This window comes from Staurois parvus, unplaced genomic scaffold (genome assembly GCF_062004578.1).
Source record: "Staurois parvus isolate SC_StPar_1 unplaced genomic scaffold, SC_StPar_1.0 ptg000282l, whole genome shotgun sequence".
In the NCBI taxonomy this organism is placed as follows: domain Eukaryota; kingdom Metazoa; phylum Chordata; class Amphibia; order Anura; family Ranidae; genus Staurois; species Staurois parvus.
In genome coordinates, this window is record NW_028318078.1 from 8719568 (window position 1) to 8740218 (window position 20651).

General features: G+C 41.8%; 2 protein-coding genes across 5 annotated transcripts in view; one reads left to right on the forward strand and one right to left on the reverse strand.

Annotated features, from left to right (window-relative positions):
• Window positions 1–521: 521 nt before the first annotated feature.
• Window positions 522–15409, reverse strand: SPCS1 (signal peptidase complex subunit 1). The gene is made up of 4 exons (XM_089681907.1): window positions 15214–15409; window positions 6787–6846; window positions 924–1010; window positions 522–791 (listed from the first exon to the last, which is right to left on the reverse strand). Exons 1-4 carry the CDS (start codon window positions 15247–15249, stop codon window positions 675–677), a joined length of 300 nt encoding a protein of 99 aa, XP_089538033.1. The 5' UTR covers window positions 15250–15409; the 3' UTR covers window positions 522–674.
• Window positions 15410–15748: 339 nt separating this feature from the next.
• Window positions 15749–20651, forward strand: part of GLT8D1 (glycosyltransferase 8 domain containing 1) — a 43743-nt gene continuing 38840 nt past the window's right edge. The window contains exons 1-2 of one of the 4 annotated variants that reach the window (XM_089681909.1): window positions 15755–15852; window positions 17029–17223. The gene's annotated coding sequence lies outside the window, so the exon portion shown is untranslated. Of the gene's footprint in view, window positions 15864–17028; window positions 17224–20651 lie in introns of all 4 variants that reach the window. The other 3 variants (XM_089681910.1, XM_089681911.1, XM_089681912.1) reach the window with 3 other exon arrangements.

Below are 20651 nucleotides of genomic sequence, written 5' to 3' on the forward strand. Positions count from 1 at the left end.
GTCCTGTTGGGGAGATTTCTCTTCACTTCCTACCCCATAGCCACAACAGGAAGTGAGAGAAAATACTGGTTGTCAACAGAACTAGTGTCCCTGTTGAAAGATCTCCTAGTGGGTCTCATGGGACCTGGGGGAGGTTGAGGGGCATAGTGGATCACTATGGGAGCTGGGTGACGCTATGAGTGGTAAGGGGATCTGTACGTGGCTGGAAGCCCCTGGGGAGTGTGGCCATGGCCCAGTGGTTTAGAAGTGCATTTGATGCAGCTAAAGGAAACTACTACTTGCATCACAATACAAGTATCCACCTGGTGACTGCATACAGTTAATTACTAAAGCTATCTATGTAATCCAAAACATCATATTTTTGTCAGGATATTTAACAGGTAAACCAATCACATGAAAATACATTTAAAGAATAAATAAGTGCATTCAATTTATTTTTTCTGTCTGTTGTACGGTTTTAATTCACCCAAGAAAAACATTAAAAAAAGCATAACATAGCAAAAAAGAAGTGAGACAAATCATAAACAATAGCGTGGCCATTTTATTGGACGTTTATACAATACCATAACAATCTCTATCAGTACAATTTTCTGCTTAGCAGAAAGAATATCAGTTCAAGTCCATTTTTCACTGATGGTCATGTGACTTGGTGGTTGGGCCCTTAAGCATAGAAGTTACTTGTGCTTTTTGGATTTTTTGTCTTGCTGTTTCTTGTCATCTGTAGCACTGTCCTGGACGGGAAGCCATTTTAGTGGATGGCGACGATACATTGGCCAAGGAGGAAGTGTTAACTGCAATTTAAAGTGAATATTAAGATCATCTGTCACTTCATTTAAAAATCTTACTACCCTTCAAAAAAAAAAAAAAAAAAAAAGACAGCTTTGGATAGTAAAATAAAGAGTAAAAGATAAAAATAAACATACCAAGCAAGACACAGCAAAGCCAGCAATCACTATGTATACTGTCCAGCCAAACTGTTCAATCACAAAGCCATAGATGAAGCCGACAACCTGAAAGAAACATCATTGCTAATTAAGTCAGTCCTGTCAATCATTACCTTCATAGCTATCATTTAAAGGAAAGCGGATAAAAGAAACACATTCTGCCACTGCTTGCAACTGAAATTGCTACAGCTCTGTGCCAAGCTGACCTAATAGCTTGAAAACTAGTAGTTGCTGACCTTCAACAAGCAAATCAGGAGAAAAACGGTCTTCTTAGAATTGGGTCTGTAGTGACACCCTCACGTATTTTTTCCTAAAGGATAAGTTCACCTCTTGGACAAAAATAATAAATGCACATTTTTTTTGCACGTAAAAAAATGTGCATTTATTATTTTTGTCCAAAGGAGCCTGTAAAGCATTGCACCAGCGATCAGTAGATCGCTGATGCCATGCAGGTCTCCTGCAGACCTGTCAGAATATCTGCTTGCGTTACGGGATGTACAAGCAAGCAGATATTCTGACAGGAAGCTTCAAAGAACTACGATGCTCCATAGTGCCGTGGTAGATCATTGAAAACTACAAACCCACAGCCGCTAAGGCTGACAGGACTTGCAGTTCATTGATTCACAGAATGAATGACGCGGCCGTGTGGGTGGAGCCTCACATGGCCGCACTGTTTTCAAATCTGACAGATAGTACGGGAAGAATTCTCCCCGTATTAGCTGTCAGAGGGAGGGGGCAGCGGGCACGGCTGCAGCTATGGGAACATGTCACATATTCCACCCTAAAAACAGATGGAACATGTAACATGTTCCTAAAGGTGAACTTATCCTTTAAGGCCCCTTTTCTTTACCAACTACTAAACTGCAGAAAAGTACACTTCCTGTTTCAGTCACTTGACAGGAAATATGGGAAAATCTCCCCAAGGGGACACAGGCAACAATTAAAAATGACAGTACTTTGGCACACAGAGGTGCCTATTTTGGACTCCGAGGATTGGGAGGATATATGGGAGCATCCTGTGCAGCAATTGGTTTCTACTCGGGACCGATTAATTCAGTTCAAAATTCTTCCCAGAATATATTATACTCCCTAGAGGCTACACCGGATGTTTCCAGCTCACCCTTCTAGATGTTGGCGTTGTTCTGAGGATCCAGCACCATTTTTGCACATCTTCTGGAGCTGCCCTGTTATCCAGAGGTTCTGGGCAGATGTAGTTGACACTATATCCTCTATAACTACTATTTTCATACCACTGTCTATTGAGGTCTGTCTGTTGGATTTGGTTCGGGCCTTGGCTATCTCTCGCGCCATGAGAACCTTGATTGGTTTCTTGCTTTTTTTATGCTCGTAAAGCGATACTCTTAAAGTGTAAGTCCCCTCATACCCGCACATCCAGCTTCTGGAAACATTTGGTTAATACGGTCCTCCCACTATATAAATACACTTATGAATCTAGGGAGTGCCCTGCTAAATTTACTAAGGTGTGGCATATTTGGACTGATTCTTGAGAATTGGTCCCTTCCAGCTCTGATCAGGATTGCGGTATGGATTTGTATCTCTTGTCATAGGTTACTTTGCTCGGTGTGGGATCCCCAACAGTCTTCTTTCCGTGGGAATTATTTTCTGCCATAATTAAGTCCTGTGATATCATCAGGTGCGGTTGTCGTTTATTGTTGTTAACCTTACTTTGTTCATTGTTTTTTTTTTTTCTTCTTCTTTGTACTGTTTTGTGACTTGATCAAGCCTGGGTATGCCCAATAGGCATTGTTTTGTATTCTCCACTCATGAAAGTCAATAAAGAGAATTAAAAAAAAAAAAAAATGACAGTACTTTAAACCCATCTCTAATCTGTAGAAAGTTAATATAATTAATAGATAAAGATAATCTTCCTAATTTCCAAGCTCTAGCCTCTTCCCCAATCCCTCCTGAACATCACCACTGTCTGCGAAGGTCTGTAGTACAACTTTGCCTTACATGGGCAAAGCACAGAAGTACTGCTAAGCTGTACACCAGGCAAATATATATATAAAAAAAAAAGAAAAAGACCCAGGCAAATGCAGCTCTACAGTATATTAATGAACACACCATCAAATGTGTTTTTTTTAAATGCAAGCAATAGGCCTGAGCCCACTTCTTGTGAATACTGGCTGCCTAATGAACCCGTTTTCACAGGGCAATGGTGGGCATGCATCCTGGGCTCAGGCTGCGATTTTACCTGAGCTCTTTTTGTGGATTATACTGCCAGTGGGTGCAACAAAGAGTGACTTGTGTCCCTTAGTGAAGAGTAATGAGTTGTATTAATCCCTGCTGCACCAGAGGATAATGGAAGTGTGAGGGGGGGGGGGATGGAAGAAGATTTCTACAAACAGAAAAGGAATTAGCACAAGGGACCCATCCTACCCATCCAACTGCAAGTTATGTGCCTTGTGCTGATTGTTCTGTCCTATTTTAGCTATACCTATGCTTTCAAAAGCAATACTCTAACAATTAGTTACTTATATTTTGAAGCACAAACACAATCATTGTATGTTGTTTCACTCGTAAAATTTTATGGTTTTGTTGCTGCTGAAGACGTGAAGATTTCAGAAAAATGGATCATGAATTCATATTCATACAATTTGGAGAAAATGTCAGAAGAGGAAGAGCTGAAGAAGATCCTATTAATTTGTGGACAAATCAAGCTTTTGAAATGCAATTTGAAAGCCAGGTTTGGAGGACCTTCGTTACACAGCCCTGGGTATGTTCCCAAGACTTGGTGGGCAAAACACTGTGGGGTTGATTTGCTAAAACTGGAGAGTGCAAAATTTGGGTGCAGCTCTGCATAGAAACCAATCAGATTCCAGGTTATTTTGTCAAAGCTTAACCGAACAAGCTGGAGTTAGACACTGATTGGCTACCACGCAGAGCTGCACCAGATTCTGCACTTTCCAGTTTTAGTAAATCAACCCATGTCCTTTCATTTCATTTGCAACAACATACTTGTGTGAATCTGAATTCAGTTCTATATTGCATCTAGGAATGGTCTTAATCCAGGAGGTAGACCTGCAGATCGCAGTTAGCAAGCAAAATTCCATATTTTGACTAAATTATAAGTGAGAAACAGGAGCAAACACATCCACGGGGTTATTTTAGTAACCTCCTTAGCGGTTTTCCCGAGTGTAGCTCGGGGTAAAATTTCAATACCAAGAGCGGTAACCCCAAGCTACACTCGGGCTTACCATGCGGCGTTGCTCAGGGGGTCCCTGCAGCACTTACCTTGTCCTTCGCTCCCACGATGTGTTCCCTGCAGCGTCCCCGGCCATCTCCTCCGGCTTCCGTGTTCCGGTCCCTTGACGTCGGAACGTACGGGCGCCGGAACCAGCGGGAAATTAGAAATTTTAAAAAAAATTTCATTTTTGCTGTCATTGCTGTTTCAATGCATTTCACATATATTTGGTCCCTACTGCTTTGTCCTGTGCCCTGCCTGCATTTTGACTGTTCTTTAGAAAAGTCTATGGCATCCAAAAAGCATCCCTTTACATCAAAAGCGGTTTTAGAACAGGGATAGTAAATCAGAACCACTTGCAGAATTGAGTGATGATTCGTGGGGAAATTCGTCATCAGACACTGAAAATGATTTTGCGACTTTGCTCAGCGATGTGCGAATTTGCCTCTGTATTTCAAATTTCAGTGTTTTTGGTTTGATATTATTGAATTTATTATTATTTTTTATGATTATTTATAAAATTATAATTTATGATTTCGTGTTTCAAGTTTTATCATCACCGGAATGTTTACTAGACTCTTGTTCGTACAGATTTCAGTGAGTTATTCCTAAAAATTACAGCCTACAATAAAAAACGACATATTTCCATGCAAAAAAATGGTACCGCTTTCAGCACAAAAAAATCGGAAAGAATCATACCGCCGAGGAGGTTAAAGGCAAATAGACTGTGCAGTTATACTCTTCAAGGGCATTTGCTCCAGAGCTTAGAAAATAAGAAGCCTCACTTTGAATACCCAGAATACCTAGTCACATGCAAGGAAAGAAATAACTGCTTGCATATACTTGGATGATGGAAGTCAGCAGAGCTTCCCTTCATTTACTAACCTCTGGAGCAAATGCCCTTGCATAGTGCACAGTCTAATTGCCTTTAGTAAATCAACCCCGTTGCATTTTATGTTCACAAGTAGGATTGATTTTGCCTTTTACAATTTTTTTTCCTGATTAAATTAGAATGTAAATGCTCAATTGTTTATGGTTCACAAATTAGAAAATAGATATACATACTCAAATCTGATTTTACTTTTGTAGAGGAAGCGAACATTATTCAAATATTTCCTAAGGGTGTGGGGCATACAAAAGTTTGGGATCCAATGGTGATATTTAAAGTGTTACTAAACCCAGGACCCTGCATTCACTATATCTAGTCTCCCACAGTACACAGAACATGAAAAAGCAATTATTTAAGCAAATATAAAGTGCTAAATACCTTTTCTCATCAGCAGTTAGAGCAGTCTTGTGACTTCTATCAGTATCCAGCTGAGCACCGGTTAAAGCTTGTAGGAGGAGTTTTCATTCTCCTCTAACTGCCCTATGAGATTGCATAACCCCTGATCCTCTGTCTGGACAGTGCTGATCACATGCACTCTCCCAAAAAAAAGAAAAAAACTCTAGCAGTAGACACCAAACTGAGCATGTGCAGAGTGTCCCCGAGGGTGTGTTCTATCAGGAGATGAAATGAGGAACGTGGAAGAAGGGGAGGATCAGAGAAGACATGATCAAACATCCTTTTTACACAATGCAGAGGATTAACCCCTTAAGTTCCACCGTGAATATAACAGGCATGCTTTACTGCATATACAGACAGATTTTACTGTTCTGGGTTTAGTAACACTTTAAGTGAGCTGCAGGATTTATCCTACACCACATGTTCCCATTGTCTGAACTATTTGGGATTGCTAAACCTATACTAACAATTGCAGAATTGTATAGTTTTTTGTTTTTGGTTTAAATACATAAGTGGTTCTCTATTGCAAAATATAGAGCTGAATTCTCACATAATGTCAGTGGCTCAATGGTAGTTTAGCTTGCAAAGGAAAATATTCCTCTTTTTTCTGGTCACACTTCAGTTGTCTCATATCGTATCCTAGTGTTTCCTGAGGATAACAGTTGTTCTTTTTTTTTTTATAAAACATTATAATAAAGCAACCTTCATACAATGTATGCATTATATTTAAATAACATTTTTCCAGATTTTGATGTGTCCATTTAAAAAGTAACAAATTAAAGTCTATACCCCACTAAGACTATAAGAGCCAGACGTTTGATGTAAACAGATCAACCAGTATATTTAGTTTCTGAAAGTGTCTGCAGACAAATTAAAGTGGAACTACACAGTATCTCAGCTCCACAAACTAAAAACACTATTTAATTCATTTTTAATGTTCAAAGCAAACTCCTCCATCCATCCATACTTTATTTTGCTGAGAAATCACTTTGAAAAACAGCCCCCTAGCATTACTGGTCATGGGCAGATGATTAATATAGCATTTACTTCCTGGAATTCATCTACCTATAACTCAGGCATGCAAACAGGAGGGTGTGCTTAGCTGAGAAAACCCCTCCTCCCATCCTGAAGACTCCTGGGATGTATGACATCATTTACCTAGGCATGGAAACCAGGACGTAACTTAAGAAATAAAAAAAAAAATTAAAACAAGAAAATATGATATACTTTTCTGTCTATAGTATGTACTAATGCTAGCAGTATAACAATTAAAAATAGTCAAATGTTGTCTGAAAGAGTGATGTTGTGCTTCAAATGCACACACATTTTATAGTAGGAAGATATTTACTTACTGCTGAAAAGAGAATTACTCCTTGGAAGATCTGCTCCGCAAGTTTTTGGCCTTTGTAGTCCTACAAAAAATAAAATGTATAAATGTCAAACATAGATATATGTGTCAAAACCTTCATTCAACCTGTCCACAAGCAAAACACCTTGATATTAGTTCTGAAAGGTGTGCAAGAGGGGTGATATCCCGGGAGGTGTCTGTAACATGGAACATGATTTGGCATTGCTGGAAGATTGGTCAAAGAAGTGGAAATTGCAGTTCAGTGTTTCTAAATGTAAAATAATGCACCTAGGGAAAAAGAATCTTGCATGGTGCACCAGACCTAGGGAGACTGGCAGTTGTTTTGTGTTTCTTCCATTTGCAAATGATTGCACCAGCTGTTGTCACCTTCTCACCAAGCTGCTTGGCGATAGTTTGGTAGCCCAGTCCAGCCTTGTGTAGTTCTACAATCTTGTCCCCGACACCCTTGGACAGCTCTTAGGTCTTTGCCATAGTGGAGAGTTTGGAATCTGATTGTTTGATTGCTCCTGTGGACAGGTGTCTTTTATACAGGTAACAAAATGAGATTAGCAGCACTCCCGTTAAGAGACTGCTTCTAATCTCAGCTTGTTACCTGTATGAAAGACACCTGGTAGCCAGAAATCCTGCTGAATGATAGGGGATCAAATACTTATTGACCTCATGAACATGCAAATCAGTGCATAATTTGTTAGACATGCATTTCTTTTGAATTTTTTGTTGCTATTCTGTCTCTCAGTGTTACAATACACCTGCCATTGATTTTTAGACTGATCATTTATTTGCGAGTGGGCAAACCTTCAAAATCAGCAGGGGATGAAATACTTATTTCCTTCACTGTATATCTTTAATTAGACCTCATTTAGAATACGGTGTCCAGTTCCGGAGACCTCACTTACAAAATGATATTGATGAGATAGAACAAGTCCAGAGATGGGTAACAGAAATGGTGAAATGGTCTGGAGGATAAAAAAATATCTTCAGGAACTTAACATGTATTTTCCTTGTAATCATGGGCTATCATTCACCTGGCTTATTGTTGGGGTAACTGCTCTGCAGAGCAATTACCCCAACATAAGGCCAGGTGAATGAATACATAGGCATAGGGGAACTGATCAGCCATGACACTACAAACTGCAGCCATAACATGCAAGCCTGTCATTACAAGGATGATGGAAATGTAAGGAGATGTTTGCCTAAGGATTGGAACCCTATCTGTGATATACTGGAGGGAGAGTCCAGGGTGTACTCTAAAAAGGCTTGCGATTACTCTATTGAGGGTAATTGTATTCATTTCAGCTATTTACAAGTGTTCACAATTTTATTTTGTGAGTGTATACAGAATGCTCATATATATATATATATATATATATATATATTACACGGAGTGATTTCACGATTTACGTGTTGCTCACGGTTTGAATCTCTTTTTGCACATAATTTTATTTGTAAAGTATATACTTATTGTTTGGTAAAGTATATACCTATTTATATTGGAGGTAATACACAACTTATCTGGATTTTTGGGGACATTGAAGATGATTTAAAAAAATCTAATGTTTGCAAATTTAGGCCAAAAATGTATTCTGCAAAATGTCCTTGCTATAAAAAAAAAAATTCCAAATATGTGTAAGTTAATTGGTTTACGTGAAAGTAAGGGCTCGTTCACACTAGGCTGTTTTACCAACGCTTGCCAAACGCCCCTATAGCGTTTGGCAAGCGTTGGTCCGGCGTTTGCGGACGCAAACGCTCCCGTTAGAACAGCACCATGTGCTGTAATGTGCAGAATTGGCAGAGGCGTTTGGGAAGCGGTAAAAACGCTTCCCAAACGCCTCTCTGCCGCCTGCACACAAGGCTAGTGTGAACGTAGCCTTATAGTGTGTACAAATGGCGTTATAGATACTGGGATTTTTTTCCCCTACTAGTAATGGCGGCGATCAGTGACTTTTCGCGGAACTGTGGCGGGCATTCTGACACTGGGGGGGGAACTAACTTGGTGTCACTGACATCCCCAGTGACACCAATACAGTGATCAGTGCTAAAAAACAGCACTGACACTGTACTAATGACACTGGGCAGGTATGGGTTAATGTGAAGGGCGATCAATGGGTTAACTGTGTGTAGGGAGTGTTTTACTAAGGGGTGGGGGGGTGTGCTTCACTATAAGTACACTGATCAGGATGGCTGTGCTGTGCACAGCCATCCCGAGCAGTGTGCCCGAGCTGACGGAGGAAGAATTTTTGTAAACAAAACAGTCTTCCTCCCCGTTGGTGATTGTCGGTAATCACCGGACGCCTGCGGTTAACCACTGGCTGGTGATTGACATCCGTGGCTGCGAATGGCAGCGTGGGTAGGGCGCCCGTGTCCCCTACCTGGAAATTCAAAATCATGTTTATATACGTGATTTTGCGCACCCGTGCCGCCGTATAGCTGTATATCTGCTATACAGCGGAGGGTAAACAGTTAATGAACCAGTGTGTGTGGTAGAGGCAGAGCTTTGCTTCCTTGGGTCAGAGCCTCCAGCAAGGAGAATGGTGAGCAGCACAGTAGTGACCTCAATAAATCCCCTAAGACCAGCAGGCAGAGGCAGCAGTCCCTGACTTCTCAAACTGTCAATATACATCTATGAGGCTGTAGGCACAGGAGTGCCTAGGCACCCTCATATACCAGAAAGTGCACTGCCATTTTTAAGGAGGAATTCCAGAGTACTGTCTAGGCACAATTTACATTTCTAGATGTTCCCTATATCATATCAGATATTCACTTTTTAAATTTAAGTCCACTTTAATGACTACAAAGAACACACCCTGTTCTAAGGGTAATGGGGCCTAACCAGTACTAGTTGGTGTACCTATAATGTAGCCACTGAGTCTGCCATATAGATTGTGAAAAACAAAATGGCAAAAAAGTAACCTTTTCAAAAATAAAAAGATTCCCTAATTAAAATAATCAAGATTGTAAGTGTAAAGAAGTAACTGGCTGTTAGGATTACATTCTGTACAGATATAACATATTACTGTATGTTGGACAGAAGGAGAAATCTGATAGTTTTAAGAAAGAAGGATGATACACTTGAAATACACCTCCTCCTGCCTGATGCTGGAAGTTGGGTAATGCCCCATTACAGCCTAGAAAGCACTTATGGATATCACTATGGAGATATCTCCATTATATCCGATTGATTATCTAAAATGATTACAAAATGATTTTCAACCTAAGTACCCCTAAGCTTGGAAGGCCAGTGCAGATCTCCTGACACAGATAAAAGGTTGCAAAATTGTGTCAACAAACACATAAAAAGTAATAATGTAACAAATCCATCCTAAAAAGGTCCCGCTTAAAAGGAACCTAGATTATTTTTTGGTCAATTTTAGGTACATAGTTTGTAAGTCCTCATGCACACTGGACGTTTTTACAGCAGATGTTTTTGGCCTTTAGCATTTTTTCTACAGCCAGTAAACTCCCCAGCATGTTATCCTATGTGTCCATGCACAGACTGTAATCAATGTTTTTGGCAGGGGCGTTTTTTAGCTGGAAAAAAACCCCAGAACTAGTGGGTTTCTAGAGGAGTTTTTTTAACTGTAAAAACGCTCTAACGCATCAAACCGGCGTTTTTGGACGTTTTTATAAGCCAAAAAATATTTTTTTTGGTTAAAAAAAAAAACGCTAAAATTTATTTATTTTTGTCATTTGTATAAATTCTGTATTTTACCAATATTTATCAAAACTGGAGCCGACTGAATCTGGAGTAGCCGAGCATGGCAACCAATCAGCTTCTATCTTCAGCTTGTTCAGTTAAAGTGTTACTAAACCCAGGACCCTGCATTCACTATATCTGGTCTCCCACAGAACATGGAAATACAATCATTGTAGTAAATGTAAACTGCTAAATACCTTTTCTGATCAGCAGTTAGAGTAGTCTTGTGACTTCTATCAGTGTTCAGCCGATCACTGGTTAAAGCTTGTAGGAGGAGTTTTCATTCTCCTCTGTCTGTCCTATGAGGCTGCATAACCCCTGACCCTCTGTCTGGACAGTGCTGATTGGCCCTATGCTGATCACATGCACCCTCCAAGAAAAAAAACCTCTCTAGCAATATACACCAAACTGAGCATATGCACATTGCTTCCTAGGGCTTGGGGACTGTGGAAGGGGAGGATCAGAGAAGACAGGACCAAACAACTCTTACACACAATGTGGAGGATTAACTCCTTAGGTTTCACAGTGAGTAATAACAATCATGATTTACTGCATATAGAGACTGATTTTCCTGTTGTGGGTTTAGTAACACTTTAAGTAAAATCCCTCTTCATGCTTCTATGTCCAATACGTGCTGGGCTGCCTAATCAGAAAGCCCAGCACTATGTCCTTGTTCACATCTGAGTGATGCAGAATCGTGGACTCTGCTCATGATTCCGGATCTCACTAAAATCACATGAAAACAGGTAAAAGTAACGGATGTTTTGTCACATGACAAAATAACCGAAAAATAATCCAAAACACCCAATAAAAAAAGTGTCAAAGTTACTCCCAAAAAAAAAAATAAAAAGGTACAAGAGCTTCTTTGGCGCATTTTTGAAGCGAAGGCAAGCCCATGCAACTGAATGGGCTTCCCGATGCCCTATATGTCCTGTAAAGAAACAACAAAAAAACACACCAAAAACATGATGCACCCGCATCGTTAGATATGAACGGTGCCTATTACTGCACTTGTTGCCTGCATTGCTTTTGCTAGGCGTATTTCTCTCCTCTGAGTCATTCAGCTGTATGTAACCCCAGATCCTGCTTCTCAGTGAATAGTAACAGTACAATATTAAAGAGGAATGTATATTGTTTTTAACCCCTTGCCTACCGGGGACTTTTACCCCCTTTGTGCCCAGGCCAATTTTCAGCTTTAAATGCTGTCACACTTTGAATGGCAATTGCGTGGTCATGCAACATTGTACCCATATGAAATTTTTATCAATTTGTTTTCACAAAAATAGAGCTTTCTTTTGGTGGTATTTAATCGCCACTGGGTGTTTTTTATTTTTTGCACTATAAAACAAAGTTTTTGTTTGTTTCCATTATAAAATTTAGCAAAACAGGTAATTTTTCTTCATCACTGATGTGCGTTGATGAGACTCCACTGATAGGCAGCACTGATTGACAGTGATAGGCACAGATAGGCAGCACTGATATGCACGGATAGGCTGCACTGATATGCAGCAATGACGCGCGCTGATTGGAGGAGCTGACTGATGGCACTGATGGGCAGCACAACTGGGCACTGATCATCAGTGCCCTGATGATCAGTGCAGATGTCCTCTGTGTCATTTGCCGGTTATCGGCAGTGCTTTCCTCCTGCTGTGACAGCGTGAGGACAGTGCAGCCGATAACCAGCAACTGTATTTACATTGTGACCTGCTGTGATTGGCCTTTTACCTCATCATGTGATCAGCTGTGTCCATAGGACACAGCGATCACGGAAAGCACTGGGTGCATGCCGCTGGAGGAAAGGACGCGTTCTGGGAGGACTTCATATGACGCCCTTCCAGAACTGGACAACGCTGTAGCCGTCTTTCGGCTGTAGAATGGCTGGCAAGTGGTTAATCCCCCCCTCTTATCTTCTTTGCTGGGCTAGATGCATACTCACATGACTAGTGAATCCAGTGTTGATCTGCTGTGATCTGCCAATCCTAGGCCACGCGCTAGGTTTTGTGCTGCCATCATCCTCTCTGAAGTCATTGGAAGCGGACTGTATCTTCCAGGTTCAGGCATCCGGTCCTTGATGACCTCCCTCCTCCAGCATTGTGTCTGCCATCTATCAGATGCTTTATGGAATCCAACGCCTCCTGCGATGTGTTGTGCATATCCCAGGATCAGGTCCACATCATTTCACCTTGGCGAGAATGGAGGTGGGGGAGGGGGGCATGCCAGAATGGGAAAGGTGGTTATAACAGTGCAAAGTGTTTTTGCTCTGAATGTCCACTTTAGGGCTAGGTTCACATCTATGTGTTTTTTGTGTGCGTTTGCTGAAGCACAGAAACACATTACAATCCATGTAACATGATTTCCTATATGTCCCTTTCATATCTATGCAGTTTCCAGCAATGCATTTTTTGGAAAGGTGCAGGGACTTTTTTTCACAAGCAGGACGGTGCATTTCAGGTTCCATAGACTTCAACGGAAATGAATCAAAATGCATTAAAAAAGCCTGTTTTGTTGCGTTTCTGGTAGGGTTTTGTGTTTAATAACCAGTCTCCTCTTCCTACAAAAAAATATTAATGAAGCTTAAAAAGAAAAGTATAAAACGTGATTTGAAATGTGTGAAAAATGTGCTGCAAAAACACATCAATCGAACATGAACAGATTTGAACCTAGCCTTAAAGCAGTATTAAACCCAAAAATGAAATATACTACAGTTTGAGATGTAGTGGTTGCATTAGTTTTATTTTTTAGGATTTTTTCTCTCTGTTTTCACCCAGTGATCTGGCCAGTAACACACCTCCTGTATTAAAGTGCCTCCACTCTGGATGAAGGAGCACAGGGGGCACGTTCCGACAGCAGCATTGTCAGTTTGGGAGGAGAGAGTGTCAAATGTACTAGCAGATTTAGATACACTAAAACTGAACCCGAACTCCAGATCACACAAGCATTTTTTCCTTTAGGTATAAAGGCTTTACATGAATAAAAGCTGACCATTGTAAGCACCCCTGTCAGTGGTAAATGGTTTGTCTCGACTCCCTAAGCTGCTACATTTGTAGGAGAGCTTGTCCTGTTGAAAAACAACAGACTTACTGGCAGGGTCACCAGGTGAAAATAAAGGAAAGAAAACCTAAATAAATAAAACCAATGCAGTTATCACATCTAAGAATTGGTAAGCTGCAATAAAATAATTTTTTGCTTTTGGATTTAACACTGCTATAGGCAGAACTAAAGCTGCAGATACTCTGGTTGTCTGCAAGGTCCCCCCGTATCTTCTCCCTGACTTCTTCCAGATATTGGCCTTTGGTTATCTTCATTGGCCGGTTCTGGGCAACGTTGAAGTCCATGCACGTGCAGGAGGCAGTCATCCTAGCACAATGGCAGTGTGCCAAATGTAAACTGAGCTGTGCATGAGTACATTGTAGGACTGTAAGCAAGCAGGTAGGTTGATCGCAAAACAAAGAAAGTATTTTCAGCAGTAAACTGCCTGCTCGTAATTCTTCTAAATCTGACTTTAGTTCTGCTTTAGCGAACAGAAAAACTAGCATGACCCTATATTTGTACCACAATATACTGCATGTGCACAATGCCGTGTACTCATTGCCTGCTAATTAGTGCGCTGGGGTGCACCAGAGGCTTATGCAGGCCATAGAAAGGTCATTTTTTTGGCCGATTTTTCGTCCGCACGAAAAATTGGCCGATATTCACGCCGTTAGTGGGGCCCGCCCGTCAGCTGTTTTTCGTGGATCGTCTCGTTTGCTTTTATCTGTCATGCTGGAAAATCCACGACGGTGGCAGCAACCGCGACGACCAATTTTTCATTTATTGGCCGACAATTCAGCCGATAAATGGCCCGTCTATGGCCTGCCTTAGTGGTCAGCATGTCTGCCTTGCAGCACTGGGATCTTCAGTTTGGATCCTGGTCACGGCACCTACTGCATGGAGTTTGCATGTTCTCTGTGTGCTTTATTTCCCATGCTCCAAAAACATGCTGGTAGATTGTCTCCTGTTTATATGGGCCTCGTTATGTCTATGTAAGTCTGCGAGCTAGGACCTTAAACTGTGGGATCCTTGAGAGTAGGGATGAGGTCAGGTGAGTTTGGACAGTCCGAATGTGCCTGAGCCAGGGATCACAGCCAATCAGAGGCAGTGGTGACATCCCCCACCACACAGTCACTGTATGCAAGGGTTGGCTTTGACAGCTTCCTAGCAGAATAGTTCAGGTGGGTCCCTACTTGAGGGATGGACAATATGTTGGCATTATATAATACCTGTAATAATAAAATTTCAGAATGAATAACATGACATTGCAGGCTACGTGTTCACTGCTTGTAAAACATCTAGAGACGGCTGATGATGTCTGTATTGCTGTCTGCGTCTTAGCATCCCCATGACATCTGCTTCCCCGATTTCTTGCAAGGGGGTCATAGGGATAGGAAGGGTTGAATGATCTTCCCAAAGGGGTCACAGGGACAGGAAGTGTTGGAAGATCTTCCCAATGGGGTCACAGATACCATCAAAAATACTAACTTCTTATCTCTGCCTTACTTCATCCAAAACTAAATTTAGAAAAAATATATGTTATGTTTGCAACTTGTCTGTCATTGAGTGTACTCTTTAGTATACAGCATTCTAGTGCTCCATGTACTCAGAGGTGTATGTGTACTTCATCCATCCATCCCCCATTCTGGGGTGAGTCACCCCCTCCCCCACCAGGGCTCAGCTTACCATCTGGGTGGGAATGGAGGCGAATATGTCCAACATTGTTGCAGATGCTCCGGCCTCTGTCACACAATCGGGTCCCAATCCGGAAGTTCTTAGACCACCAAGCAGCGTCAGCCCTACGAAGGACCCGTATAGGTGCCCAGGTGGTGCCTGATGGAAAGTGAACTGAACAAAGCTGTCTCGTAAACCGTAACAAACACCAAGTATAGCTTTACTTGTCAGAAACACTCAACAACTTGTGAAATTCCACCCTCGATCTCAGTATTAGCTGTGGAATAACGGAGAGTTTGATAGGGGTCTTCGATCGCCATCTTTCCTCAGGGCAAACATTAGAACTTAGCACATGGCTCAAATGCTTGTGAGCACCTAAAATACATACAGTCATGCTAGGTTGTTCTACATCAAGACAAAATAAACATATGCAAAGAATACAATGTAATTTAAGGCATTATTGTAAGACACTGCCCACATCTAAGATGTCCGCCAAATCATCAGGAAGTCTAATTGAATAGGTCATGTGGAGTGTAGCGGAGTCATGTGATTGGTCCAGGGGGTGTGTCCTTGCTGTAGCTCTGCACAGATGTTGAGTTGGCAGTTTGGCTGCATGTAGTTGTGTGCGGGAGGCGGGGCTTCGAGGCGGCGGTGAGTTCGCTGTATGTATCTATATGTGTACATATGTGTGCCTGCAGTGCAGCTATAGGCGCCTTCTGTTATTATACATCTCTATGGAGGGAGCATGCACTGCGTGTCTGCAGGAGAAACACAACCTCCCACTTGTAGTGGAAGTGTCCCAGTGTGCACTCTTCTCATGGGACATGCTGGGTATCGGGGTCCAGAGCAGCTGCTGAGCCACTTCCCTCCTGGCCTACCTCAGTATTCCTCATCACAGATCTCTACCTACCAAACACTGCCTGTTCCATTGGGCCGGTTCACGCTGGAGCGTACGAAGTCCCCTGCATTCAGGATTATTATATCGAGTTTATATAGCGCCAAAGGGTTTGCTCAGCGCTGTACAATAGAGGGGGGGACAATACATGAAACAGAACAGCAACAACAACAGTACACGAGGGGTTAGAGGGTCCTGCTCTTTAGAGCTTACATTCTAGAAGGGAGGGGGTAGTGGTACAGGAGGAAATGGCTGTGGGGGATGGAGTGGTAGGAGGAATGAAGGAGAACGGCTGTTAGGTGAGGGTGGGGTAGGCTTCCCTGAAGAGATGGGTTTTCAGGGAGCGCCTGAAGGTGAGGAGGGAAGGTGACAGTCTGATGGATTGGGGCAGTGAGTTCCAGAGGATGGGGGAGGACCTGGAGAAGTCTTGCAGTCGTGCGTGGGAGGAGGAGACCAGGGATCAAGATAGAAGGAGGTCCTGTGAAGAGCGAAGAGTACGGGTAGGGTGGTACCTGGGAATCAGGTTGGTGAGGTAGTTAGGGGCAGTGTTGTGAATGGCTTTGTAGGTCAAAGTGAGTAGTTTGAATTTGATGCATTGGGCAATAGGGAGCCAGTGGAGGGATAGGCAGAGGGGGGTGGCAGAGGTGGAGCGGTTGGTGAGGTGGATGAGTCTAGGATTAGACAGCTCACACATGTGAATGGACTGCCAAACACACGGGAACGCGAAAACAGTAGTGAAAGCACTTCTTTTGCAAATCGCACCATATCAGACACACTGTTTTTGCGATATCCAGGAAATGCGCATGGAAGTGGTCGAAAACGCATTTTTTTTACCTTTACCTACAAGTAAGCTTATGATAATACTTACCTGTAGCTAAAATGAGATCTCCGAAACGTGCACAGTTTAGGAGATATTCTCTCTCTTTTTAAAGCAGGCACATGTGCTCTGAAGGAACGGCGTACCTGCATTGTTCCTACAGAGTACCGTGGCTTGGGACTCCCATACATGACATCATCGTGGCCCGGCCTGTCAGACGGTCGGAGCTTGCGAACCCGGAAGACAGACCGGGTGAAGATTGAAGCGCTGTCAGCGGTGACAACGTGCCACTGGAGGGCTTTGTTGTAAGGTACGTTTTACATAATGTACTAGTATGTAATTGCACGGTATGACATTGTAATGGCAACTTTGGGAATTCCAGGTAAAACTCCGGACACAAACTTGAGGAAAACAAGCTTTATTAACCAGCTGGTGACCTAGCCAGACTAACGTCTGTAAAGCTAAGTGCCTTGAAAAGCATGTCACAGCGTATACATATCAGCAATTCCGTCACAATGCATATATTTCCTCTTTCACTTTCTGTACATTTAAAAGACTTTCTAAGCAGTGCAGGATATGGCATTGCTAGATAAATTATCTTCAGCTGAAAATAAGGGTGCCAGCTACAGACTGGAACACATTATTCCGCAGGGAAATAAGGGAGGAGGGAAGTCAGCTGAAGACCTTGCCTTGCAAACAGATGCTTTTAGAAATGTTAAAACTTAAGGGGAACTCTACAATATTTGGGTGCTGCCACATTACCTTGCAGGGGACTTTTTTTTTTTCCTGTGGCTTACTGCTGCTTTATTTGTACTGCGTTCTAATATTAAAAGGTTAGTTTGCCTTTACCAAGAAACTACCTATGCAGGTAAGGGATGCCAGTAAAAAACAATTGTGTACCTTTTACTAAATTTGGATAGAGTTCTTGCTATAGGTGTAGGTCATTTATGTACTTCCTGAAGCCTGGCTAAAAAAACTCCCAAAGCTGGCATCATCCTGCTTTGTTGCTAGGATTTGCTAAAACGCTCCCAGCCACTTGTGCCCACTGGTGCTCACCGCCACCATCAAAGGAGTAACCTGTCAATCCCCTGCAAATGTGCAGTCAATAATCTCTCCCATAACAGCATCGCTAAGCTCAGAATTACAGGGGGGAGAGAGCCTTTAGCCAATGGAAATCACTAGGGGGAGGTGATCAGTTAACATAGACTAAAAAAAGCACTCATACCAAGCTTTATAGGGATTCCCATTGAAATCTATGGGGACATAAATGCTCAATTCTGCCTGAAAAGTAGCCTGTGTGCTTTTTGGAGTGACAAGTGTTTTGCTATGAGAGAAAGCTCAGATGTGAACAGTGGCCATTGAAATTAATGGGATTTTAGTAGGGTCCTAGCAACAAAGCAGGACAGGATGATGCTATTTTTAGGAGTTTTTTTGGACAGGCTTCGGGAAATATATAAATGGCCTACACCTATGGAAAGTACATTATTTAACTTTGGCCAAAGCTGCACAGTTTGTTTTTACCTACAGGCAACCCTTACCTGCATAGGCAGTTTTTTGGTAAAGGTGAACTAACCCTTAAGTCAGTTCACCACACATTTACCTATGTTTGTGTCTGGCACACTGATAGGTATATGGTTAGCTGCTTAATGAGATTTGTATAAGATTCTAGGCTCCATTAAACATATAGACAAAAAAAGGTTACCCCTGCAGATTTAAGCCATAGTGTGCTAGTATGCAAGGCATACTAGTACATTATAGAAGACTTGCCTATAGAACCAATTCCTCCATCGGCACACTGTCACCGCTGCAGAGGCATCCATCTTGACCCTGTCTTCCTTCCGGGTTCACAGGCTCCAGCCATATAAATAGCCAAGCCGGGATGATGTCACTCCTGCGCATAGGCATGGGAGTCACAATCGTGGCACAGAGCTTGAAGGGATGGCATGAGTATACCATTCCTTCAGAGCGCATGCGCGGGTGATATCATTGGCTGCTGCTCACTGGAATATCTCCTTAATGTTGCACATTTAGGAGATATTCATTTTACCTACAGGTAAGCTTACTTGCAGGTAATAGTTTCAAAGCAGATGTTAACTGCTTTAAAGCAGAATTGTGGTCTGCAAAAAAAAAAAAAAGGATGAGTAAGGAAGTTTTATATAACTTAAGAGACCAACAATGTCTTCTCTGCAATAAAGGCTTCATACACACAGATGTTTATTAAGTCCAAATTACGGGTACAGGAAAGCCACAGGTGATGGGTACAGCTTGCCATACAAGCGGATGGCTGTTTGTGCCCATGCTTTCGTAAACACTGATACTCCAGTGCATTGGCATTCATTTAGACATAGATGTACAGTGGCAAGATAGGCATATTCAGGAAATATGCCAAGTGCACATGCCTGGGTAAATGCCAATGCACTGGAACAACAACATTTTCAAGAGTATGAGCGCAGACAGCCATTCCTTTGTATGGCAGGTGGTACCAGCTGCATGGGCACCATCAGCCATGGAGGTAAGTACATCAGTGAACTAAGGGGGAGGGTGGAGGGTGTTAGTTCAACTTTTAATTTTTTCTGAAAAAAATTAAAGTGGTATTGAACTGAAAAATGAAAACAAAATAATATATTGTTTACCAATATTTAAATATGGTGGCTGCATTAGTTAGGAATGCATACATAGGAATTGTGTCATTCCACATTCTGCCAGTCACGATGGGTGAGATCCTGAACCCAGAAGACATGGGGGAGAAGATGTTGATGATGGAGCTAATGGACAAGGGGGGAGGTAAGCATAGGCAGAGTTTAGTTTGGATTTAAAGTGGTTGTAAACCCTTACCTATTCCCAGTGTAGTGACTACTGTAGCCTCACATGATACACAGAGATGAAACAAATCCTCCTACATAGGTTGTACCTGTTTATTTACATCCATTTGTCCTGTACATTGTTGTAAACGAATAAAATAAAAAGAAATACTCAAATATTCAAACTCATAAAGGGGGAAGAGGAGAGCTATCGTTTCACACGGTACACGATTGGAGGGAAGGGACACCCCTCCTTCACTGAGCACACAGGAACAGAACTGAGGCTGACCCTTCCCTATTGCCTTTTTAGCTTTTGGTGTCAGGAAAACTTGTCAGAGTGTCTCATGCTGATAACAGAGAGAAATGAAACTTAGAGATCTGGGAAGAGGCAGGTAAATGCTATAGAAATATGTGCTTTGTTTAGATTTCATATCTGAAGTTTACAGCTACTTTAAAGTTTTACACATGGACAGGGATCTTTTTTCAGCCATGTGTCTGTACATTTAAAATCTCACTGGACATAACTGATAATAACTGTCACTTTTTTAAAAATAAGAATTGTTACCCTGGTGTGTTCTATAAACAGTGCCTTATGTATTTTATGTTAATGTCCAACTGAACATTCAGGTTAAATCAGTTAACTACATTCCAGGTACATTTAAACAACAGGTGTTCAAAAGTTCCTAGAGGACTTTCATACCAAAATGTGCAAAAATGCTCAGAAAACACACACATACAGTGGGGCAAAAAGTATTTAGTCAGCCACCAATTGTGCAAGTTCTCCCACTTAAAAAGATGAGAAAGGCCTGTAATTGGCATCATAGGTAGACCTCAACTATGAGAGACAAAATGAGAAAGAAAATCCAGACAATCACGTTGGCTGATTTGGAAAGAATTTATTTGCAAATTATGGTGGAAAATAAGTATTTGGTCAATA